Here is a 24,235-nt window from a genome sequence, read left to right as displayed (position 1 = left end):
TTGCGGCTGGCAAACCGAACCTCTAGATGCAACTTTATACAAGAATATTTACTAAGACAAAAGAACCTCTGCTTCGGCTTCCCTTTCATTCAAATCTTCCGACGACGCCGCGTGGTTTGAGCTAAGTTCCTGAGCAACTTGTGGTTGTTGCTTCTGTCTTGTTTCGTATAATTTCACTTTCTTCGCAATTCTCTTCAATTGCCACTTGATAGGGACCAAAGGTAAAACACCTTCTCTTTCTTCGTACAATCTGACTTCCAACCAGATTATCACTAACAACCAGTAGGCAATGTAGGAGAATACACTGCCATAGGTAGCAGAGTTGGTCCAGCCAAAAATGGCATTGAAAACCATCCACCAGCCGTCAGTCAACCCATTACAGCAGTTGACGTGCCAGACACTTTTGGCGATGTCATAGGAGCCTGGACCACTGCCGGTCTCACTGACATCCAAACCTCCACATGCTCTAACGTATGACTCCAACTCCAAGAACCATACCCCTCTGCTCATGAGACCTGCGCTCACGATGTAGAGGAAGCATGTCAGGAAAATCAAGAAGTACTGCAACGAAAGTTTGTTACCTCCCTGGTAGAGGATATACCCAATAATTGAGCCAACTAAGAGCCCTCCTGCAATCGAGAGAGGGATAGATGTTAAAGGCTGCGACATACCAATACCTCCAATGAAGACAACTGCTTCCAAACCCTCTCTAAGGGTGGTAATCAACGGAAGGATGGCCAAGAAGTAGCGCTTGGTAAACTTGGCCTTTGGCTTGGGGGCCAAAGCACTGGGTCCTTGTCCCACCAACGGAGTGGAGCTGTCAAGACTGTCACGGGCAAGGTCGTCAGAGTCGTCTAAGCCAGTCACTGCATTCTTGTCACCGGACTCTGTCTCGTTGTAAGCGTCTCCCAACTTGATCCACCACTTGACCTTCATGACCTTGTTGATCCGGAGCAAGCCTATGCCCATGACGGTGATGATCATACTGGAAAGAAGCGAGAACACCCCTTCCCATAGCCGCTCCGCGTAGGACCAGTAGTCCTTACCGATGAAGTAGAAGCATGCGATAAAAACCAAGCCTATGACGAAACAGATAAGTAAGCCAAGGATGGCACCGACCCAGACTTGGAGTTTCAACTTACTCTGTACCCTGTCAAAATTCTGGGATTGCTGTGGACCCTGAACGGCTGATGTTTGAGATCTTTGATTGATGAACGACAAGAGAACCGAAATGATAATCGCGGTCTCCAACGTCTCCCTGAGGATGATGAAGAAGATCTGGATTGAGAAGTAGTCTTCTATCATCGTTGTGGTGGTAAGTAAAGGTTGATGATCATAGAGTTTATACGGGAACGAAACCAGATCACGCGTGGAACATGCACGTGACACGATACCGAAGTGGCAGTGCTACACTAGGCTAACGATACGTTTATTGAACCCGTAACGGGCTATTATTAAGACGCCTTAGAAATCAAACAGCCGGTAGGAGTAATGTAGAAAAAATCAGGCTATGAGAACATTGGCACAGGTGTGGATGCATTCGCCACCAGCCAGACCCAGTACTTTTATGAGGTGGGGGCGCCGAATTCGTAGGATAGCGTATGCCTTCCACATTTGCAGCAGCCGCAGTTCGAAACACTCGGAAGACCAGTTCCTCGAGCTCAGGCATCAAGCGATGGTGGGAGGAAGTCCACAGTGGCAGACAAGCAGGTGATGAACACATCGTCCTTGGTGTAGGCTCTGGCATTGATGATGTACTTGCCTGGGGGAACCTCGTTGGGGATTTCAACCGTCTTCTTGATGGTCTGGGGACCCTTCTTGATGGGGCATTCCAAGTCGACCTTGGTGATCTCTTCACACAAATCAAACGTCTGGTGGACCAACTTGATGAAACCATATCTGACGTCAACCTCGACGTAGGCTCCATCCTCGACGTCCTGGCTGAGCACACCCACAGCGGTGAAGGTCAAGTTTTGGCCTCTGTTAGGAGGGTTGGGGTCAATCACCACCTTTTGCAAGTTCAAGATTTGGGGCTCGGAGGCTTCACACTGAACAATGGGCGAGTCTCCTGGGACTGGCTTGTTGTCTGGGTTAGGGAAGACTTTAATGACCTCTGGTTGGTCAAGAGTGGCGGAGAGTCCGAAGACGGAGACAACTTCGTTGTAGAGAGGTTCGATAGCAGGAATGAGCGACAATCCGCTGACGGAGGAGGAGGCGAGTCCGAGGACAGCCAATTTAGTGAAAGAAACCATGATTGTCGAGGAGAATAGTCGTGATGGAGAAGTTGCTCAAGTAAGGGGGAATTGTAGGGAGAATGATCGTCGCATCACGTGGGCAAATTGCGGATTGATGCAGGTCGTGTGGTTCGCGAGATAAGATAGGAGGCTCAGTTACGAGCAAGGATCGGGGTTCTAGTGGAGGTGTGGCTGTAGCAGGGGAATTACATAAGCGTGGTAGGGATAGTGCCAGATGTCTAGATTACCATGACATTGTGGAAGGAAAATCCAAGCTGTGTCGTGGATAAATGGAGCTCATGAGAAAGGGCAGTTTGCAGGTTGCTTGAAGTAGAATTGCGGGGGAGGTCCGGTTGTAGGTTAATTAATAGTAGCCACAACTGGAGCATATGTTGCAGTTTGACAGCATAGGAATTACAGGTGTAGTCTATCTGGTGGATTAATATCTAAAGAATTAAATGTTATGAACTGAAACACTAGACGACATCTGACTAGCCTGCAATCACTAAATTGGCAGTCATGGTATCGAATCTTTCTCTGATTAATTTGGTCTGGATCTTGAGCAACTCGGCCAAGATATGCTCGCCATTCGGATGCTTCAACAACTCGTTGACCTTGTTGTGAGGAAGTTTCCAGATCACCGAGTCGGTCACGGTGGTGTAGTTCATCTCTCTAAAGTTGGGTCCTGTATCATAGAGATCTCCAAATGCCGTCATGGGTAAAATGCTCGAATGCAACGTTCTGTTGTCGCTCTCAAACTTGAAGACCGAACGCACCAAGCCAGACTCCACGATAAAGAAGCTGGGGGCATCACGGGACGAGTTGTAGAATTCGTAATCCTCGGGGATTTTCTCCTTAACAAGGTATGACGTCAACTGGGACCAAAACTCCTCGTCCTTCTCGGACAATCCCTGGAAGGTAATCATGATCAAGGGCAATGGTTGCTTCTTGAACGAGTCGTCACTCAGCGTGTAGTACTTGCTCTGGAGAGTCTGCTCGTCGAACACAGTTCTTTTGGCCGCTTGGTACACATGAGTTGTACGAGGAGTTCCAAAGTCGAAGTTCTGGTTCATCAATTGTTTGACATTATCAGAGCCAGGAGTGTTGGATCTTTGGTTCATCAAGGCTGAGGTTCCATCAAAAGGTACGCTTATTTTGTTCTGCTTTTTCTTGACAGTCTTGTAGGTCTTCAAGAAGGCATTTTCACACCATTCCAAGGCGTAGTTCAAAGTGTTGAATAATTTAATGCTGTTGTCATCACTTCTGCCATCCCACAATCCTGCATCGCGCAATCCCTTAATGATATCATCCTCTTCAAAGACAGATGAGATGATCAACTGGGTGTTGAATTCATTGGTCAAGTTCAAAATTCTTCTGAAACCTTCAGCAGCCGAAAAGTCAATTGAGCTGACTCCTTTCATGTCAATAATCAAAAACTTGATAGGGTTCATTTTGAAGATCTCGTCCTCAAACTTCAACCGGATGGACTTTTCAACGCCCCCAATCGAGCCAAAGAAAACAGTTCCTTGTAATTTGATAATGCAAATTTGTTTCCCGACATTCTTCAAGAATTCTTGTTGTTTAGGATGTCTCAAGACGGTGGATCTAGCCACATTTCCGGAATAGATGCCTTGGACGACAGGACTTCTTGCTGCCTCAACCACAAATGAAAGACAGGCCAATAAAATGCCAACAAGAATACCAACCACGAAATCAAAAGCTCCCATAGTCACCACAATGATAATCACAGTGGTGTATTCGATTTTTCTCAATCTACCGTAGGTATCGTAAATAGCTTCCTTGAGTAACTCGTAACCTAACAAATAAATTAAAGAGCCCACAACACACACGGGGATATAGCCAATAACAACAGGTCCTGCAAACATGACACAGGCGGTTGCAATTGCTAGTAAAACCCCCGCCAATCTGTCATCAGCACCTGCTCTAATAAATAACACTGAGTTGGTATAGACAAGATAGTTTTGGATCGAGCCGACCAATCCGGACAATGCATTAGAGTAGCCATGTGCCACCAATTCTCTGTCAACATCAAATTGATCCATGCCCACAGTAACAGCCAATGCAGGTACGTTGATAGGAACGTGCAAGATACCAAAGAAAGTCAAGGCTAACATGGATGGCAATTGCTTGAGGATACACCACCAGTCCACGACGTTGAACTTGTATAAGCTGTAGAAGCCATACCATGGTTGGTTACCCTCTACAGCGGGAAATACCCATCCGTATTGTCTTGCCATATTCAAATTCCAAGAAGGCACAATGAGCACAATCAAATGGAATGCAATGAAGACCGCAATAAAGAAGAGTGGCACCAACAAGGAGTTGTGGTACTTATGCTGAAGACCAATCAACAAAACCGTCAAAACCAATGGCATTGTCCACTCTAAGACGGTGATGTGGTTGTAGAATAGGTACTTGAATGTTTCGTAGTTGTACTCCAAGCCACCTTCCAAACGAGAAGACACCTCAATACCGGTAGCCACCAAGAAGTATCCCACACCCCCGATACAGCCTACCAAGATGTGTCTAGGGAAGAATCCCACCAATGCACCCAATTTGCACTTTCCTAGCATGAAAAAGACCATGCCTGTAACAATGGAAGAGACGGCGTAGGTAGTGATGGTAGTGGCAATGATGGCATCCTGATCGGCGCCTGACATCTCGGATACGATCGATAAAGCCATTGAGTGGAAGAAGGGAGTGACTTCAATCATTTCGGACCCAATTCCAGATTTGAAAGCCGATCCTCCTAAAGAGTACACCAACTGCGATACGATACACGACATGTAGAACATAGACAACCCTGCGGGAGCAAGGGAGGAAAAGACGGCTTCACTGACTGGGAACATGATCATTCCGTACGACAAACCATCGAGGATATTCAAAAGGGTGCCCAAGAACACGGCAGGAGTGAACTGAATTGGCTTGATGAGGTATTGATGGAGCAACGAGGGCTTCTTGACGGGTGGCAAGCTGCTGACAGAAGATGACACAGGCATGCCTGCTGGGGTGGGCAAGCCCGTTTCCAAGTCATCGACGTACTTCTTCTGCTTGGAGACTATCAAGGGGCTGGTGCTTGTCTTGGGAGGGTCATAGTTTTTCTGGCCCTTTATGGGGATGGAAGGGGACGAGCTGATGCCATCCACTTCCTCGTATTCGTAGTCATACTCGTCGTCGTCTTCTGGATGGCTTCTGTTATCGTCGTCAGTGACACCGATGTTGGCCAAATGGGCGGTTTGTTCGTGGACCTTCACTCCTGAGTACACGGTGGGAGAATTGAACGAGACGCTGGGTCTTTGCATGCTGACGTAGCTTCTGCCGCCAAAGTCGAATGGAGAGGGACTCATGCTGTTCTGGAAAGAGCTGGCAAGGGCGCCTGAGATCGAGAACTTGCGCCTGATGTTAGGACCGGAATCTGCGCTTTCAGGCGAGATCTGTCCCGTGGAGTCCGCATTCAAGGACTTGGTGCTTTGGCTGGGCGAGTACGGGTTGGTCATAGCCAGGCACTGTGTGAGGGATGATAAGCAACTGGGCAGGGAGCTGAGCGGGTTGGAGCAACGCCAGGGGGTCACAAGCACAAGTCAATCGGGAGATTCCGTTGGGATAGTGTAAGTATGCACCGGACGAACAGCAGCTGGATCAGTGGCGGATAAACGTGAGTGAAATATTCACTAGCCTGAGTAGTTCAGGGTTTGGTGGAGGCCGCTTACGTAACCGCGGCTTACCCGAGATAGCGATGGCTGCTGGTGAGCAGGAGAAGGCGACAGAGAGCATGAGGCATGCTATTGGCCAGATAGGGCGGGCTCAGGCACGGGACTCGGAAGTATGTGAGGAAGGTGTTATCGGCGAAGTGGTGCCTTTTCTTCACTCTGAGCAGCTTGGAATTTAACCAAGGCAAATGCATCAAGGAACTGGAGCCAAGGGAACCAGGAACTACAAAATAGAGGAACAGGGGAGTACAACAACTGGTTAGCGATGCCATGGGGTGCATCTGACCAGGACGGTGGCATTGGTGGCACTGGCAATTTGGCGGTAGAGCTGGAGCTTCCATTCTCTGGTGCGTTTAGACCATTCTTGTGGTCCTTGGCCAAGCAATCAGATCTTTGTGCGGTGGCTAGGAATTTTTCACGATGCATCGATGGATTTGGCAATCCAACACGAGCACCAAATGAATGGGCAGCTACAATTTTTTACCAGTGGAGAAGAAGACGAGCAGGCCCCAGAGGCTTGTAGCAGACACCAATGGCCGTCTAGCCGGGGTGGGTAGCGCAGCATCGATGGCGGTCCAGGAGCCTCCACGCTGAGGAACTGGTCTGGGCCCTGTTTGGCGCCACAAAGGCCAGATCGTGTCCCCAAACCAGACTAGGTTCTGCGCCTCCGCCATTCTTCGACGCCAGGCGATTTCTCGTGTAGTCCTCGCGCATTACTGTATTGGCGGACTGAAGTGGGTGGACTTCTTCCGGCCAAGGGTCACGTGCCGAGATGATGTCGATGAGTGCCCGCACCAATTGCTCATAATCATGTAGGATGAATACGTCACCGCCATCGATCCGGGCGAGTCTCGGTTGGTAGGGCAGCTCAGGCCGTTTTGGCTTCAGATAGGCCATAAGACGGGCCTGTTGGCACGCCAGACCAGCCAGGAGACGCCCTCTAGCACTAACGGCATGCTTTCCCTGTGGTAGAGAGATAAACCCACGGCTGGCAGGTGGTTTTGGGCCGCGCACGCCTTGTTCCTCCAGCGCACCGCTCCGGGTAACTGCACTGATCTTACAACGCGGTTAGTTCTGACTCATTGCCGTTTTGGGCCATCCCTCATACCCTCTGAAAATTTTCACAGTTTAAAACTGCCATTCTCGCTCCTCCTTCTTTCTTTTCCTCCATTCGTTGCTAGAGATGATTCTTCCATCTATATTTCGTAAGTCTGTCACCAGACTTACTAAACCTGCAAACTTCTCCACCTGGAGTCGCTTGAAGAACCAATCGGCCTCCCAGCCCTCCTACGCAGGAGCCGAGTTGTTGAAGAAGTTCACCGACGATAACGCCCAGAAATTGGTGGATGTGTCGAAGGTGTTAGTGATTGGATCCGGTGGTTTGTCCATTGGTCAAGCCGGTGAATTCGACTACTCTGGTTCGCAGGCCATCAAGGCCTTGAAAGAGGCCAACAAGAAGTCGGTGCTTATCAACCCCAACATCGCCACCAACCAGACCTCCCACTCGTTGGCTGACGAAATATACTACCTTCCAGTGACTGCTGAGTACATCACCTACATCATCGAAAGAGAGAGACCAGACGGAATCTTGTTGACCTTTGGTGGTCAGACTGGGTTGAATGTCGGTGTCAAGTTGGACAAGATGGGTGTGTTTGAAAGATACGGAGTCAAGGTTTTGGGTACTCCTATCAAAACTTTGGAAACTTCTGAAGATCGTGATTTGTTCGCTCAGGCATTGAAGGAAATCGATATTCCTATTGCCGAGTCCATTGCTGTTGAAACCGTCGACGATGCATTGGCTGCTGCCTCCAACGTCGGCTACCCTATCATTGTCAGATCTGCCTACTCCTTGGGAGGTTTGGGCTCGGGATTTGCTGCCAACCCTGAAGAATTGAAGAACTTGGCCTCCCAGTCGTTGTCTTTGGCCCCACAAATCTTGGTGGAAAAGTCGTTGAAGGGCTGGAAGGAAGTCGAGTACGAAGTCGTTCGTGACAGAGTCGGAAACTGTATCACTGTGTGTAACATGGAAAACTTTGATCCTTTGGGTATTCACACTGGTGACTCCATCGTGGTTGCTCCTTCCCAGACCTTGTCCGATGAAGAGTACCACATGTTGAGAAGTGCTGCCATCAAGATCATCAGACACTTGGGTGTTGTTGGTGAGTGTAACGTCCAGTACGCTTTGCAACCCGATGGCTTGGACTACAGAGTCATTGAAGTCAACGCCAGATTGTCCAGATCTTCTGCTTTGGCCTCCAAGGCCACTGGTTACCCATTGGCCTACACTGCTGCTAAGATTGCTTTGGGCCACACCTTGCCTGAATTGCCCAACCCTGTCACCAAGACCACCTCTGCCAACTTCGAGCCATCTTTGGACTACATGGTCACCAAGATCCCAAGATGGGACTTGGCCAAGTTCCAACATGTCAAGAGAGATATCGGCTCGGCCATGAAGTCTGTTGGTGAAGTCATGGCTATCGGTAGAAACTTCGAAGAATCCTTCCAAAAGGCCATCAGACAAGTTGACCCATCGTACATCGGATTCCAAGGTGACCACTTTGAAGACTTGGACTTCGAATTGGCCAACCCAACTGACAGAAGATGGTTGGCAGTCGGCCAGGCCTTGCTCCACGAAAACTACACAGTTGACCAAGTTCACGAGCTCAGTAAGATCGACAAATGGTTCTTGCACAAGTTGATGAACATCGTCAACATGTACAGAGAATTGGAAAGCGTCGAATCGTTGGAAAATATCAACAGTGATCTCATGAGAAGAGCCAAGAAGTTAGGTTTCTCTGACAAGCAGATCGGTTTGTGTGTTGGTGCTAAGGAATTGGAAGTCAGACAAGCCCGTAAGGACTTCGGCATCATTCCATTTGTTAAGAAGATCGACACCTTGGCCGCAGAATTCCCTGCCAACACCAACTACTTATACACCACCTACAATGCCACTTCTTCCGACTTGGAATTTAACGAACAAGGTACTTTGGTCCTCGGATCTGGTGTCTACCGTATTGGTTCCTCTGTCGAGTTCGACTGGTGTGCTGTTTCCACTGCCAGAGCTTTGAGACAAGCCGGAAGAAAGACCATCATGATCAACTACAACCCAGAAACCGTGTCCACTGATTTTGACGAAGTCGACAGATTGTACTTCGAAGAATTGTCCTTGGAAAGAGTGTTGGATATCTACGAGTTGGAAACCGCCCAAGGCGTGGTTGTCAGTGTCGGAGGTCAATTACCTCAAAACATCGCCCTTGACTTGCAAAACCAAGGAGCCAAGGTCTTGGGTACCAACCCTGAAGATATCGACAAGGCTGAGGACCGTCACAAGTTCTCTCAAATCTTGGACTCCATTGGTGTTGACCAACCTAAGTGGAAGGAGTTGACCTCTGTGCAAGAAGCCGAGGCTTTTGCTGATGAGGTTGGCTACCCTGTGTTGGTCCGTCCATCTTACGTCTTGTCTGGTGCTGCTATGTCTGTCATTAACAGCAAGAGTGAATTGGATGCCAAGTTGTCCAATGCTTCCAAGGTCTCCCGTGACCACCCAGTTGTCATCTCCAAGTTCATCCAGGGTGCTCAAGAAATCGATATTGATGCTGTTGCTGCTGACGGAAAGGTTTTGGTTCATGCCGTTTCCGAACACGTCGAAAACGCTGGTGTTCACTCTGGTGACGCTACCTTAGTGTTACCTCCACAAGAATTATCCCAACAAACCTTGAACAGATTGAAGGAAATTGCTGACAAGGTTGCTTCTGCCTGGAAAATCACTGGTCCATTCAACATGCAAATCATCAAGACCGATGCCGACGAGTTGAAGGTCATTGAATGTAACATCAGAGCCTCCAGATCGTTCCCATTTGTCTCCAAGGTTTTGGGTACCAACTTCATTGACGTTGCCGTCAAGGCTTTGATCAAGGAAGGTGTTCCTCAACCAGTGGACTTGATGGCCAAGGACTACAACTACGTTGCCACCAAGGTTCCACAATTCTCTTTCACCAGATTGGCTGGTGCTGACCCATTCTTGGGTGTTGAGATGTCTTCCACTGGTGAAATTGCCTGTTTTGGTAAGGACTTGGTCGAAGCCTACTGGACTTCTATCCAATCCACCATGAACTTCTCTGTTCCACAACCGGGACAAGGTTTGTTATTTGGTGGTGACTTGACCAACGATAAGTTGGGCAATGTCGCTAAGACTGTCAGTGGCTTAGGCTACAAGTTCTTCGCCGCTTCTTCTCCAGTTGCTGAATACTTGAACAACTACGTTTCCGAATCTGTGGAAATTCTTGATTTCCCCAAGACCGACAAGAGAGCCTTGAGAGAAATTTTCCAAGAGCACAAGATCGGTGGTGTGATCAACTTGGCCAAGGCTAGAGCCGAGGACTTGTTGGACGAAGATTACGTGATGAGAAGAAACGCCATTGATTTTGGTATCGCCTTGTTCAACGAACCAAACACCTCTCAATTGTTTGCTGAGTGTTTGAAGGTCAAGATTGGAACCAAGCAACCTTTTGACAAGGTTCCAGAAGAGGTTGTTGTTCCAGGAGAGGTTCAAAGATGGAGTGAGTTTATTGGCGGCAAGCCAGTGTAAATACCTGGGTCAAGACACCCAGTTACGATTTATAGAAAGAGTTGTATGTATGAGAATAATGGATAAAATAGAGTAATTATTAATTTGTAATTCCAATGGCAAAAGCCGATCCGGAGACGAACAGTTAGCAGTTTTGTCCTAATGCGGGAAATAGGACAGCTAGATCTGTCTTATTGTGATGCAAGGGCTTGGCCAGAAGGTTTGAAGCCATACATTTAATTCTTGGAACAGTTATTTTATGACTTTGGTCAAAGCCACAAAAAAGAAACAACTCGCTTACGCTCTCTTTAGAGGTGAATTTAGATTGAAATTCAAGTTAAGGTAAAACAATCGGGAGAAGAACACTCTCATGGTAACGACACAGCCTACCAGCGTATATGTCTCGAAGCCCCCTCAAAGCATCAAAGTATGTTCTTTACGGCGATATCATCATAAGCCACCAAAGTGTTGTTAGCAAAGCTTGTCCGCAAAATTAACCAATAGCCAATGCTCGCAGTTCGGCTGGGAGGGACTACATGGAAACAGACAATATCCAAGCATTTGAGGTGGACTTTCCATTTGCTGGGCACCTTTCCTTTGTGTCAGACGGGTATGGGTATATTAAATGGGCTAATTAAGGTTCACTAACCGGCAACTTCAGGGACCCTTCCGAAAGACGTTACTTTCACAAATACCGGGAATGCGGCGAGGTGCATAATTTTTTGGGGTTAAAAGCACTGAGATCTGAAAACGATTTTTTTTGACAATAGCAAATTACATATATTACTAGTGGAGCTTAGTAAAATTGCAAATCTGGAGGCTAATAATACGCTATGGAATTCGGTGGCGGGGGTGCTCCTACTGCAGTGCATGGTAACCTTTCTTTTTACGGGTTTGTGTCATTGCCGTTTGATGCCTAGATATCTGTTCCCCTTCAATATAAAAGTGCAGGGTCCTGACTTTATCTTTTCCATCAGTTAGCGACAACTAGGCAAAACCATTGCAAATAATGTCCGATTCCGAGCCCTCCAAAGAGCGTGTCGAACAGACTGGAACTCCTGGTTCCAGTAATGAATACAAGGATGACTATCCCCACGACACCTCTTCTTCCGACTATGTGCTCGCTCCCGAGTCACCCAAGTCAATTGGTATTAGAAAGGTGGAATTATTGAACAAGCAATACCACACCCCGGTGCTCCGTACCCTTTTCTTCGTGTGCATCTTCTTCGTGTCATACTGTTATGCCATTGATGGAACCCTTCGTCTGTCTCTCCAGGCGTACGCTACCAGTTCCTACTCCCAGCACTCGCTTCTTTCGACCATCAACGTTATCAAGGCCGTGGTTGCAGCTGCTGCCCAACCCACCTATGCTCGTTTGTCTGATAAGTTTGGAAGATTAGAGTTGACCATTATCTCCATCATCTTTTACGCAATGGGTACAGTGATCCAGTCACAAGCGTACGACGTATATAGATTTGCCGGTGGTTCCGTGTTATACCAGGTTGGATATTCCGGTATCATCATCATGCTTCAGATTGTCATTGCCGATTTCTCTAACTTAAACTGGAGATTGACTGCCTCGATGGTTCCAGCATTGCCTTTCATTATCAATACCTGGGTGTCCGGTGATATCCTTAGCAGCTTATACCCAAAGCACTCTTGGAACTATTCAATTGGTATCTGGGCCTTCATCTTTCCATTGTCATGTGTGCCATTGCTTGCATGTTTCATCCATATGTTGGTATTGGCCCGCAGAACCGACGAATGGAAACGTTTGGTTGAAGAAGAGAGGCTTCACCGCCAGCAGGTTCGGTCGGGTAAGTCTTTCGTGAAATATCTTGCTGATTCCTCCGTGGAATTATTCTGGAAGTTGGATGTCGTTGGTATTCTTTTTGTTGTGTGTGTTTTTGGATTTATCTTGGTTCCATTGACAATTGCAGGTGGTGTCACCAATAAGTGGAAGAGAGGCTCCACTATTGCCCCATTAGTCATAGGTTTTGTCCTTATTCCGTTCTTTGTTCTTTGGGAAGGCAAGTATGCCCGCCATCCAATTATGCCATTACCTCTTATGAGAGACCGTGGTGTCTGGTCTGCTCTTCTCATCGGGTTATTGATTGATTTCGTCTGGTACATGCCAAACGACTTTATGTACACAGTTTTGATTGTTGGTATGAGAGCCAGTATCAAGGCTGCCACCAGAATTACTTCCCTTTATTCCTTCGTTTCAGTTATCGTTGGTCCACTTTTGGGATTATTTATTGTTCGTTTCAAGCACTTGAAGGTTTTCATTATTTTTGGAACTGTTTGCTGGATTATTTCCTTAGGATTGTTATTCCATTTCAGAGGAGGTAATAACGGAACTGACAGTGAGAAGTACTTGAATGGTGTGATTGGATCCTTGTGCCTCATGGGTTTTGGTGCTGGATTCTTCACCTATCCTACCCAAGTCTCGATCCAAACATGTACCAACCACGAGTACATGGCTATCATGCTCTCACTTTATTTGGCTTCATACAACGTTGGCTTAGCATTGGGTGCCAGTGTCAGTGGAGCCATCTGGACCAACGAAATGTATCCTGCTATTGTGAGAGAGTTTAACAAGGCTGGTCTTGACCCAGCTGGCGCACAAGCTGCCTACGGTGCACCATTCAAGTTTATCTTGACCAATGTGTGGGGAACACCAGAGAGAATTGCCGTTGTGTTGGCATATGCTCACGTTCAAAGATACTTGTGTATTGCAGGGTTGGTGTTGTGTTTCCCATTGTTGGTATTCTCGTTATTCTTGAGAGACCATCGTTTGGATGCGGTTCAATCGTTGGAGCTCGAGAACGGAGCCGAAAGAAAGGAGATTGTGGTTAACAACCAAGACGAAGACATAATAATCAAGAAAATCAAGTCTTTGTTTAAGAGAAAGTAAGTCCACTAATAGTTAATGCTTGTTTTCATAAGATATCGTAATAATTAATATTTGCCAATAAATGCTAAGCTACATAGAGAGTGTAGAGACTTTACTGGTATGTCCGCGCTGCTGCCTTTGTGAGGGGCAGGTGTAGGGACGGCGTTCTCGGGTGCACTTGATTGGCGGTGCTACGGCACCTTCCAAGCTCAATACCAAGGTGGGCTCGTTCCGCAAGCGGATAGCAGATAAATTCCCCGATTAAATCGAGCCAGAGGATCCATGAACGCCGTCCAGAGTTCCCCATAATTGGGACCATCCATAAGTCCGCCGTTCTGCAACACCTAAAAATAACCAGCACCCACCGTGCAGCAACTAGCACATACAGATGGCAAGGAAAATAGTGGATGTCGGACTTTCAGCAAGTCAGCCCTATTGTCAAACCTCAATCTAGTAAGGGTTTGCGCTCTTGACCCATTTATCTCGCTACACCACGATATTGATAACCTTTAGGAAAACACGGAAAATCGGCTCTATTGGGTAACCTGATAAGCGCAGGCAATGATTAATAATGGACAGCGATCGATAACCACCCGGCGATCTGGTCTCGAATGACCATTTTGGAGCCAAGCGATTTCGCTGCCTTTTCCAGGGTGCCGGGAGCCCGATCCAGCATGGTATCTGGGGTTAAAGCAGAATCGCGAATTCGCAGCTTGCGAGTCCAAGCTAAAGATGCATGTAAGACTAAAGTGGTGGAGTGATGGCTCCAACCGCGCTCAACAGAGCACCCCTCTGTAGTAGCAGCAGTATCCGTGGAAGCAACCGACCCCACTGTGTAGGGACCCAAAACGGCCCCCAGATAACCGCGCTGGAGACCGCGGCTCCAGTTGGTGGCACAGAGGGGTCAGATAATTTGATAGTGGGCCCAGCCGCGCTCGACCGCTTTGGGCACACAGTGTGGAGAAAGACGCTGGTCCGCCCAGAGTAGCGTTCGGTTGCGCGCACCACCTGCGGTATCGTGCTGGCGAGCGGAGATTTCTGGTGGGTGTGATCTATGCGCAGATAACGAGCCCAGTAATGGGGATTTGCGAAGAACCCCATTACTTTTTCCTGTTGGAGGTGACCGCTAGTGTTAGCGATAAGAGTTCCAGATCTTGGCCATCGAGACACGCCCAGCGGGGAAGCGTATTTAAGACGTTGATTGCCCGCCCATAATCCATCATCACTCATCAGCCATCACGATGACCAACATTGAAAAGATCCTCAGCGGTCAGGACATACCGCTTTCCCACGAAAATGTACCGGGTACCATCCATCTCATTGACATGGCCGGTAACTTGAAGCTCAAGAAGGAGCACGGCGACATCATTCTTCAGCCGCAGCCCAGCTCCAACCCCAACGACCCGCTCCGGTGGAGCTTCCGCAAGAAGGTGCTCCAGTTCACCCTTCTCTGGGTATGGTACGTATAGGAATGGCTAGGTCTTGCGATGATTTTTCATCGCTGGACGTTGATGAATCATCGCTAGCGCCTCGCACTGAAATAGACGCCTTGCGATGGCCGAATCACAAATTCCCCACAACTCCTACTAACATCCAGGGCGTTCTTCTTAGCGCTTTCAGTCGGGTTCACGGGTCCTCTCTGGACCGAGTGGGTCACTGTCCTCAACACCAACTTCAAGGAGCTCGGTAACACCCAGGCGCTCATCTTCCTTGGGCTTGGCCTTGGGTGTCTTTTTCTCCAGCCCACCGCGCTTAAGCTTGGCCGTCGGTTTGTCTACATTGGCTGCACCATTTTAGTGATTGGTGCCCTCATCCTCGGGTCCCAGTCCAACTCCATCAAGTTCATGTACCCATTCCAGTTCTTGGCCGGTATTGCTGCTGCACCTGTGGACTCGCTTGTGGAGATCTCGTCCACTGACGTGTTTTTCGTGCACCAACGGTCCACTGCCATCTCGCTCTTGATTCTTGCGTTGTATGCAGGTAACTATGTTGGGCCAGTGGTTAGTGGGTATGTTAATGACGGTATTGGCTGGAGATGGACGTTCTACATCCAGATCATAATCTACGGTGTGCTCTTGGTGATTCAGATCTTCTTGATGGAGGACACCACCTTCAGAAGAGAGCACCGTCTGAGTGACCTTGAGGAAGAAATCTTGCGTGGAATCAAGTCCAGAGACACAGTGTTGGCAGCTGTCAAGAGTGGCGAGCTTACTCAAGACGACTTGGAGAAGAACAAGCACCTCCGTACCGTGGTCAGCATCAACGAGTCGCACTCATCGTCGTCGGACGCCGCCTCAGTCGACGAGTCAATCCCCTTGAGAACATACTGGCAGAGAAGAAAGTTTATGGAGCTCGAGTACAACGACCAAAGAAGCTGGTTCACTATCTGGTATAGACCCTTCCTCTTGGCCAACATTCCTGCGTTCATCTGGGGTGGTGTGCTCTACGGTGCCCAAATGATGTGGTTGTCTTTGATTGCCGTCACCCTGTCGCAAGTGTACTCGTCGGAGCCCTACGGCTGGGAGGCCAACGGTGTGGGTTTGACCAACTTGTCTTCGTTCGTCGGCAGTGTGATTGGTATGTTCTACGGAGGCTACTTTGTCGACTGGTTGGTGATCAAGTTGGCCAGAAGAAACAACGGTATTCTTGAGCCTGAGTTCAGAATCTGGGCCATGGTGGTTCCTACCCTCATTAACGCGGCTGGTATCCTTGCTTACGGCTTGGGTGCCTCCAACGGTGCCAAGTGGCCAATTCCTGTTGTTGTTGGCCAAGGTTTCCTTGGTTTTGCCATGAGTTCCTCAGGTGCCATTTGTTTGGCCTACGCCGTGGACAGTTATGAAAGAGTCGCCAGTGAAGGTTTGGTTTTGATGTTGTTCACCAGAAACATGATCGGTATGGTCTTCACCTTTGCCTTCCAGCCATGGTTGCAGAGATGTGGCTTCAACTTGACCACCTGGTTGTTGTTCATGATGTCATTGGTTATCAACGGTACCTTCATTCTCATGATTATCTACGGAAAGAGATTCAGAAGATGGTCTGCTGCTTGGTACGACAAGGTCGCCGACCCTTTCTACGGAGAGGTTTTCAGAACAAGAGAGTAAGCCGTTGTGGCTTCTCTTTATTGGTAGTCCGCCTTGTCGGTCTGCACTTTAAGTATTGATTACTAAATAGTTCAATTCACCTGGAATATTATGTATAACTAAAGCAGACTAGTAGAATTCGTGTATTAGGTGGATAAGTCATGACCTTGTTGGTGGCTCTAGCAAGCCCTGCTGACTACAACAAGTCCTCTTCGTCTTTTTCAACAACGCTGTTCTTGATCTTCAACAATAACTGGGTCTTCAACTTGTCCAACTTGGAGAACTGGTCGTACTCGAACACCTTATCACTGAAGGACTGGATGTCTCCCTGGTCGATGGCCTCGAATATGTCCTTGATCAAGCCATACTCTCTGGTCTGCTCCCAACTGGGGTCGTCGTCGAGGTACTGCTGGGATCTCTTCTGGGCTTCAATAACGTCTCCCAAACCCAAAGTGCACAAGATCAGCTTCAAGAAGTAGTCCTTCAAGTTCCATCTGCTTAACGAGCTGTTCTTCAGCTGCTTGATGATGGTGTCATACAATTCCACCGCCTTCTTGTAGTTTCCCGACAACGCAGACAAGTCAGCACACTTCAAGAACGACTTGTTGGCCAAGGCTTCGGCGTGGTCAGTGGTGAAGTAGTCTCCCGCCTGCTCGTAGGCTTGGATGGCGTTGTCGGTGTCTCCCACAGACTCATAGAGCTCAGCCAAGTCTCCTGTGAAGTTGGCGGCTCTTCTGAACTGGCCATTCTGGGTGAGGAAGATGTGGATTGCCTTCTTTAACGCATTGATGGCGTCGGTTGGTGAAACGCCCTTGTAGCACTTGTAGGCTTCTATGAGGTGGTTAGCAGCCTCGTTGTGGCTGTCCAAGGACTCCTGGATTTCAGCTGCCTTGACGAATTGCTGTCCAGCGGAGTCAAACTCCTTCTTCAATCTGTACTGATTGGCGGCTTGGATGTAGAGATCGGAAGCGTCTTCCAAGCGGGACGAGTGAGATTGGCCACTGAAGAACAGAAGGAAGCCGGTTTGGCGCTTGGTGTACTTTTCAGCTTCGAGTATTAAGGCACGGGGGTCAGACATGGGATGAAGGATGGGTTAAGAATGGATATCCACGTAAATGATAATGAGAATGGGGGGCGCGCGCTCACTAAAATCGGAGCAGTGGGCCGGGCTCCACTAAATCCTCGCTAGGACTGGCGGGCGCACTCCACTAGATCCTCGCTAGGACTGGCTGTGCACTCGCTAATTCCTCGCTGCCCTACTCGTCCTACGCCACAGCGCGCTGCAAAACATCTAAATAGCAAGACGGCAAATACCACAACAGTCATGACAGACTCGGACCCACGCCACGTCACACCAGCAGAAAAGATCCGTTTCGACCGGCTCCAGCTAGTGTGCAGAAAGGCGTTGGAACAGGTGATTAAAAAGTCGTTGGCCATCGACCAAATCAAGGAATGTTATCCCACCATATCGGAGAGTGAAGACGGGCAGAAAACGCTCGAAACGGCCAGGAGTCAAATAATCAAGTTCTGGCACTCAAGCTCGATGAAGGAGTTCGAGTTGATCTTCTCCGAGCGGGATATCGAGAAGAAATTGGACGATCTTGACGAAATCATCCATGTGGCTCAGCACCGCAAAGACAACAAAGTGGAGCTTCCTGCCAACCTCGACAAGTTGAGCCCTAGTGAGATAATTGAGGCTACTATCTTGAGCGGTTCAGACGAGTCGCTAGAAAACTTGAACATGATCTATAACCAGTTGTGTGTGGATAATGCCGAGTTGTACCAAGAGCTCGAGGAGTTGGGACGCGTCAGCGAGGAGATCAAGGGCGATATCGACAGCCTGTTGGGCGTATTGAAGAGGGAAGTGGAGATTTTGGGCAAAGACTTGAAGTTGGACGACTTGATTAGCGAACTCGGGCCAATATGAGGTGTGTACAAAGAGTACTTCCACGTATTGCAATTGCACCTTGCAAGAACCAAGTCGAGGACATCATCCTATGCGGAGAACAGATCTTAACTGCTCAAAAACACAAATATCCCAAAGGATGGAGGTGAATACCTATTCGAGTTCATTAACCAAAGAGAGGTAATCTATAAAGAGATTTGATGATTTCGGCATTTTCAGCATGCAAGCTTCCCATTCCTTTCCTGGCTACGCCACTGTATTCTAGTGTATATTATATGTACAAGTAACTATTTATTATGATTCATCCTGAAGAATTTCGTGGTTCTTCTTGGCCAACTCGTTGTATTCAGCAACTCTCTTTTGCAAGTCGGCAACCGCGTCAGCCTTCTTCTTTTGCTTCTCAGACAACTTGATCAATTGCTTGTCACCCCAGACCTTGAAGTCCTGGAAGTATTGTCTTCCCATGTTGAATTCTCTGGTGATGACATCGTCAGTTAATCCCAACTTGGCGATGGTGAAGTAGTAGGTTTCTGGTTTATCTCTCTTCAAGTACTTCAATATTCTTTGTCTGTGTTGCACCATTTCACGAACAATTTGGATGTGGTCTTTGTCCTTTGGATTTTGCTTAACGTGGTCCATACCGAAGTGGATCTTGACGGTTAAGATGGCAGCTTGGACCTCGGGGGATGCGGTGTCACCCTCGTGTCTTTGAAACTCCTCCTTGGCCAATCTAATGGCCAAGGTCTTTCTGTCTTGAGCATTGGTGTTTCTGATATTCAAAATGGTTAACAATGCTCTCTTCTTTCTTTCTTCGGTGGTTCTGATGCTCTCGTTCAACACTTCGGTGCCCTTGGCCTTATCCAAGGCAGCCTTTTCGGCTCCGTACAACAACTTTTCGAACTCGGTTCTTTCGTAGCCGTAGGCCAAGTGGTTTCCTTGGTCCTGGACCTCTTGCTTGACTCTGGCAACGAACCCGTTGTCGGCAGCACCCAAAACCGGATCCACTTGGAACTGCACGTTTCTGGCAGCATGCTTCTTGAAGTTGTTGACGTCTCTGATGATCTGTTTCTTCAATCTGACTTCCTTTCTTCTCAAAGTTCTTGCTTTTGATTTGGATGCGTCGGGTGATATGAACTGCTTGGCCGCAAGTTTAGGGTTTATCTTTGCCGAAGTGGAGGCGGCAGAGTCAGCCACCACTCTGGCAGTGGAAAAGAGACGAACAGCCTGGAACATCACTTTTGGTACACAGGAATGTGGGATATTGGTCTATTCGAGCCTGAGCGAGCCTGAAAATTTTGGAGTTTTTGGTGAAAGCCCTTGGTGCCGGCGCACGACCTCTCATGATATGGAAAATATATGGGTGGGAAGTACCGTATATGGACTCCACAGTGCCCTTCTGCCCATGAAACCCATCAGTGCGTCTCCGACCCTTCACGTACTCGCCAAGAGATGGTACCCACGAGCCCCCAAAAAGTTCAACACGAATTTGCTTATTAACGATGTCCACCATGCGATTTTCGAGTCTGGCTCCCCATCTCTGCTGGGGCCATCGCACAGCCAAATACGATTGTTGATCGAGTCCGAGTACTTTGAGCGAGTACTTTGGCACTATTTCAGTGAGGACGTCTCGCTGAGACACTTGGAGCTTATTGTGGTGCTCCTTATCCAGAAACTCGAGACAATTGCCAATCTTCAATTGCAGAATTTGGCAGGGGATTCCCGTTTTGACGTTTTGGTCAACAGACTCATCCAGACCACACTGATTGTGACAGATCGTGCTAATTTCAAGCTTTTCGGATACATTGTACGCTTTGTCGGCGTCTTATACTCCAAAGGGAGAGATATTCCGGAAGTTGCAGCCAAAATCCATCCCTTGTTCGATATCACCATCTGGAACAATATCACAGGCTATGAAGAATTGTTCGACAAAGACTCACAAGAGGTATATAATAAGAAGTTGAGTGCTTCTCTTGAGCAGCTGAAATCCAAGATCGAATTTAATTTGAAAAATAAGTGGATTTTTAATTTGTTGATTGGAAGCTCCAAGATATTGCTAGAATCTGAGTTTTGCAAGACACCCGATTTCCAGTCCTTTGTCGAGTCTATTTTGTCGCTTTTGACCATAAAGCTTAGTCAAGTGGAGGAAAATGATTACTTTAGAGTTTTCTACAACGCTGTCCAATTCTTACCGCTTGTTGTTTTGCATAAGGACAAGTTCAACGACCCCAGAAGAATTGAACAGCTTGCAGACGTCTTAGTTTACTATGAGCTTTCTAAGAACCTTCAAGAATCTGAATTTTTCTATAAATTACAAGAATATGTCTTCAGTTTATTTCCAACTAAAAGTCATGAACTGTTTATGAATATGCCTTCAGTGTATGCATACACTCCCAATAAGCTCAAGGAATTTTTATCTCAATTTACCATAGAGGAACTTACTACGTTGATGAAGAAGACAGTGCATCTTGAGTCCAGTAAATTCCTTTCGACTACATTCAAGCAGGACGAGAAAGCAATAATAATTCAAATTCTCATTTCCAGAACTTTCACTACTAATACTTCCCTGGAATTTATTTCGAGTTATGATGAATCTACCTTCGATAGTTCGATAAGCTGTTCCAAATATTCAAATTCTTCAGTACATTTAACTCCAGGTAAATTCCTTTCAAGTAATGACATATTCTCAGATGAGCATTTGTCAAACCTAAAAATTCAGATCCAGCATGATATTTCTAATCATATACTCAATGTTCTCAAAAGGATTGATATTGACCCCAAATTAAACTTCAAAGGGAAAAGCAAATATTTTTATCAAATCAAAGATCTCAGATCCCAACAGGGAACTGAATATGTGTTTAATTTGAATCGCAACTACAATTCTGGTAATGGAGTAGTGGCGTTGATTGAATTGGTCTTACCTAATAAGTTTGCTAGAGAAGACCGAGTTCAGAAGTACGGATTGAATTTGATTAGACTTGGTAAAATAACAAGTACAGATGGCCAAAAGGGTACGGGTGTCAGATGCAATTACACAGTTGACTCGTTAGTTGATAGAGTTAAGTATCTAATCGCTGTCCCTGATAGCTTGGGCCTCAAAATTTTACATTCCTATAACGAGATTCATATTCTGGGTGAGGATTCCACTTCAAGTATCGAATCAATATTGAGTGGAGCTCCTAAAAAAATACATCATCATGAAATTGAAAATTTCAAAAGAAGAAAGGTTGACTCTGGGGCCTCTCAAAGCACCGAAGTTGATTTACTCGATTCAATTATCTCAAACAACTACACTTTGGTCAAATCTGTCAGATATACAGGGATTGAATCTGTGCTTACCAATGCACTTTCTTACCTCAATTTTGAGCGCACCATTATTATTGCACCTACTGAGACATATGTTAAGAGGTTGGCTGGCTTACGAGGTGTAGATGAGTTCACATACGTTGGATTTGGGCTGGAAGATGAATTGAAAGAGATTGAAAAGAGAGTCCGCTCTTCCATGAAAGTGATAGCTCAGCTTTTCGACCATGCAGAGGGCCTGAAGGAAACGATCGACTTGAACAGCATAGATTATTACGAGTTTCAAATAAAATCCACGTGGACTAAGTATTTGGAGGAAAATAAAGGAAAGACCAGTGAGATTTTGAAGAACTACCCATTTGCTGATGGAAAAAGCACCTTCAAATCCTTCAAAGATATCACCAAGTCGTACTTTTATCTTCTCAAGAACATTAATTTTTTGCGTATCATTGCCCCCATTTGGCTGAAATCCGGTTTGAGGACCACAAATAGTCACTTGTGGAAATATCTATACCGCAAATTCAATCCTATTATCACCTTGGAAGACTATTTGTCCTTTGGCGAGCTGGACACCTTTACCAATATTTTCATTATTGATGGAACTCCCGAATGCTTACCAGTGGTGGCAAGGATGAATCAAGGCGAAGTGAAGAGGCTTATTGGAATAGGTGGATCGATAGTGAATTTCCGGCAAGAACATATTTTTACGCTAAACGAGGTTCATGGTGTGAGGAATGAGTTTATTGCTGGCCAACCCATAGGAGAGAATAACTTTAGAAACTTTAATCCTGGATTCAAATACAACTCGCAATTGATTGAAGCCAAAAGCCAGGTAGAGGAAGCCGAATTTTGCGTCAACTTGTATCAATATATGGTCTTGCTTGGCTATCCTACCTCAAAAATTGGGATCTGGGTCTCTTCGGAGCAGCAAAGGGCATTAATCACCGAAATCTTCGACTCTAAATTGCCAGAAAACCAAGGAAAAGGCTTTAGTTTTGAGGCTCCTGAAGTGATTCTCAACGACAAATACCATACATTGGATTATTCTGATTATGCCATCATAGGCTTAGGCGATGGGGACTATTATAATGGTGTTCCTGGTAGACTAGGGAACTACTACGTTGGCCAGCCACACGCATTGATACAGTCGCAGGCACCTATTCCCACGGAGCACAAATTGCAAATCTGTTCAGGGGAAAACTTCACTGTTTCCGAGAGAAAAGTGGGGCAGTTTTATACGATCGAGGACCAAGACCATTTGCAAGAATATGTCGACCAGATGACGGCAGCCAGACGGAAATAGAGCTACCCCAATCACCTGACCTTGGCCACGTGACTAGTGACTAAAAATTTTCAGCAAGGCGAATATTAACGTACAGTCACTACACATTAGCTAGACAGTTCATCAAAATGCATAGAGCTTTATTCACCCCCCTCACAAGATCAGTCGCTGCACGTGTAGCTGTCCGTTCCACCATGGCTGCTAGACCAGTTGTCTTTGCCCCAAGAATGGTCCGTTTTTCATCCAACGATGCCAAGGCACCTGAAGGTGAGGCAAAGCCAGAAGCTACTGAAGGTGAGACCACCAAAGAGGAATCCACTGAACAAAAAGAAGTTGATCCAGCCGAAGAATTCAAGGCTCAGTTGGCTAAGAAGGACAAGGACTTGGCTGACATGAAGAACCACTATGCCAGAGCCATTGCTGACTTCAGAAACTTGCAAGAATCCACCAAGAAGGAAGTGCAGAAGGCCAAGGACTTTGCTTTGCAAAAATTCGCCAAAGACTTGTTAGAATCGATTGACAACTTCAGCTTGGCCTTGAGTGCCGTCAAGGAGGAGACTTTGGCTACCAACGATGAAGTCAAGAACTTGTACGAAGGTGTTAGCATGACCCAGAACGTGTTCGAGAAGACATTGAACAGACACGGTATCCAAAAGATAGACCCAATGGGAGAGCCATTCGATCCAAACCAACACGAGGCCACCTTCGAAATCCCTCAACCCGACAAGGAACCAGGAACTGTTTTCCACGTCCAACAGCCAGGCTACACCTTGAACTCCAGAGTGTTGAGACCTGCCAAGGTTGGTATTGTCAAGGATGTTGAAAATTGATTAATGACCACCTGTACATAACGACTTCCATTGACATGGTTATTTAATGAAATTAATGTGGCTTGTATATACATTTAATCAGAGGTCATCGATAGCTGCATAAGCTGGCACATCGAGTTTATTCCTGAAGAGTAGGCTGTAGGAACGGTTCATGTGGAGCTGATAAGTAAGAGCTTACGTAAACTAGACTTCGAGTACTCCGATTACGGAGCAGCGGTGCAGGATCTGGTGCAGGATATGATAAAGGTGACATGTGGACTTCCTAGTTGGGCTTGCCGACGATAGGGCAACGTGACATGACTCACGATATGGACGTAATGTCGCACCCCTACGATCAGGATCCGTTAGATCGATTGCCAGTTACCTGGCCTATAATAGGGCCAACAGCAATGTGTCAATGTGACGAGTG

General features: G+C 47.0%; 14 protein-coding genes across 14 annotated transcripts; 6 read left to right on the top strand and 8 right to left on the bottom strand.

Moving 5' to 3' along the window:
• Nucleotides 1-51: 51 nt before the first annotated feature.
• On the bottom strand, nt 52-1,305 carry FTH2 (Fth2p; the record flags this gene model as incomplete). Its single annotated transcript, XM_020209659.1, has 1 exon — nt 52-1,305. The coding sequence occupies one exon, from the start codon at nt 1,303-1,305 to the stop codon at nt 52-54; it is 1,254 nt and encodes a 417-aa protein (XP_020065013.1).
• Nucleotides 1,306-1,661: 356 nt separating this feature from the next.
• Nucleotides 1,662-2,252, bottom strand: CANTADRAFT_21167 (sterol transporter; the record flags this gene model as incomplete). Its single annotated transcript, XM_020206667.1, has 1 exon — nt 1,662-2,252. The coding sequence occupies one exon, from the start codon at nt 2,250-2,252 to the stop codon at nt 1,662-1,664; it is 591 nt and encodes a 196-aa protein (XP_020065012.1).
• Nucleotides 2,253-2,725: 473 nt separating this feature from the next.
• CANTADRAFT_89502 (uncharacterized protein) lies at nt 2,726-5,557 on the bottom strand (the record flags this gene model as incomplete). The annotated part of the gene is made up of 1 exon (XM_020211574.1): nt 2,726-5,557. The coding sequence occupies one exon, from the start codon at nt 5,555-5,557 to the stop codon at nt 2,726-2,728; it is 2,832 nt and encodes a 943-aa protein (XP_020065011.1).
• Nucleotides 5,558-5,864: 307 nt separating this feature from the next.
• CANTADRAFT_218602 (uncharacterized protein) lies at nt 5,865-6,351 on the bottom strand. The gene has a single exon (XM_020206751.1). It carries the CDS (start codon nt 6,304-6,306, stop codon nt 5,977-5,979), a length of 330 nt encoding a protein of 109 aa, XP_020065010.1. The 5' UTR covers nt 6,307-6,351; the 3' UTR covers nt 5,865-5,976.
• Nucleotides 6,352-6,368: 17 nt separating this feature from the next.
• CANTADRAFT_218586 (uncharacterized protein) lies at nt 6,369-7,070 on the bottom strand. Its single transcript, XM_020206749.1, has one exon. It carries the CDS (start codon nt 6,860-6,862, stop codon nt 6,506-6,508), a length of 357 nt encoding a protein of 118 aa, XP_020065009.1. The 5' UTR covers nt 6,863-7,070; the 3' UTR covers nt 6,369-6,505.
• A 161-nt stretch (nt 7,071-7,231) lies between these two features.
• On the top strand, nt 7,232-10,613 carry CPA2 (carbamoyl-phosphate synthase (glutamine-hydrolyzing)). The gene has a single exon (XM_020207504.1). It carries the CDS (start codon nt 7,608-7,610, stop codon nt 10,551-10,553), a length of 2,946 nt encoding a protein of 981 aa, XP_020065008.1. The 5' UTR covers nt 7,232-7,607; the 3' UTR covers nt 10,554-10,613.
• Nucleotides 10,614-11,541: 928 nt separating this feature from the next.
• CANTADRAFT_5582 (MFS general substrate transporter) lies at nt 11,542-13,449 on the top strand (the record flags this gene model as incomplete). Its single annotated transcript, XM_020210497.1, has 1 exon — nt 11,542-13,449. One exon carries the CDS (start codon nt 11,542-11,544, stop codon nt 13,447-13,449), a length of 1,908 nt encoding a protein of 635 aa, XP_020065007.1.
• A 510-nt stretch (nt 13,450-13,959) lies between these two features.
• On the bottom strand, nt 13,960-14,892 carry CANTADRAFT_218074 (uncharacterized protein). Its single transcript, XM_020206742.1, has one exon. The coding sequence runs from the start codon at nt 14,656-14,658 to the stop codon at nt 14,173-14,175; it is 486 nt and encodes a 161-aa protein (XP_020065006.1). The 5' UTR covers nt 14,659-14,892; the 3' UTR covers nt 13,960-14,172.
• CANTADRAFT_99951 (uncharacterized protein) lies at nt 14,628-16,529 on the top strand (the record flags this gene model as incomplete). The annotated part of the gene is made up of 2 exons (XM_020212021.1): nt 14,628-14,887; nt 15,026-16,529. Exons 1-2 carry the CDS (start codon nt 14,670-14,672, stop codon nt 16,527-16,529), a joined length of 1,722 nt encoding a protein of 573 aa, XP_020065005.1. The 5' UTR covers nt 14,628-14,669.
• Nucleotides 16,516-17,661, bottom strand: CANTADRAFT_25694 (uncharacterized protein). Its single transcript, XM_020207503.1, has one exon. The coding sequence runs from the start codon at nt 17,584-17,586 to the stop codon at nt 16,705-16,707; it is 882 nt and encodes a 293-aa protein (XP_020065004.1). The 5' UTR covers nt 17,587-17,661; the 3' UTR covers nt 16,516-16,704.
• Nucleotides 17,662-18,004: 343 nt separating this feature from the next.
• CANTADRAFT_25693 (MIND complex subunit) lies at nt 18,005-18,464 on the top strand. Its single transcript, XM_020207502.1, has one exon. It carries the CDS (start codon nt 18,052-18,054, stop codon nt 18,433-18,435), a length of 384 nt encoding a protein of 127 aa, XP_020065003.1. The 5' UTR covers nt 18,005-18,051; the 3' UTR covers nt 18,436-18,464.
• Nucleotides 18,465-18,708: 244 nt separating this feature from the next.
• On the bottom strand, nt 18,709-19,647 carry CANTADRAFT_89496 (mitochondrial 37S ribosomal protein uS15m; the record flags this gene model as incomplete). Its single annotated transcript, XM_020211573.1, has 1 exon — nt 18,709-19,647. One exon carries the CDS (start codon nt 19,645-19,647, stop codon nt 18,709-18,711), a length of 939 nt encoding a protein of 312 aa, XP_020065002.1.
• Nucleotides 19,648-19,816: 169 nt separating this feature from the next.
• On the top strand, nt 19,817-23,017 carry CANTADRAFT_21159 (uncharacterized protein; the record flags this gene model as incomplete). The annotated part of the gene is made up of 1 exon (XM_020206665.1): nt 19,817-23,017. One exon carries the CDS (start codon nt 19,817-19,819, stop codon nt 23,015-23,017), a length of 3,201 nt encoding a protein of 1,066 aa, XP_020065001.1.
• A 107-nt stretch (nt 23,018-23,124) lies between these two features.
• MGE1 (Mge1p) lies at nt 23,125-23,826 on the top strand (the record flags this gene model as incomplete). Its single annotated transcript, XM_020211572.1, has 1 exon — nt 23,125-23,826. The coding sequence occupies one exon, from the start codon at nt 23,125-23,127 to the stop codon at nt 23,824-23,826; it is 702 nt and encodes a 233-aa protein (XP_020065000.1).
• Nucleotides 23,827-24,235: the final 409 nt, after the last annotated feature.

This window comes from Suhomyces tanzawaensis (genome assembly GCF_001661415.1).
Source record: "Suhomyces tanzawaensis NRRL Y-17324 unplaced genomic scaffold CANTAscaffold_3, whole genome shotgun sequence".
Classification (NCBI taxonomy): domain Eukaryota; kingdom Fungi; phylum Ascomycota; class Pichiomycetes; order Serinales; family Debaryomycetaceae; genus Suhomyces; species Suhomyces tanzawaensis.
Note: the sequence above shows the minus strand (reverse complement) of the source record. Positions and strands in the feature narration are given on the sequence as shown.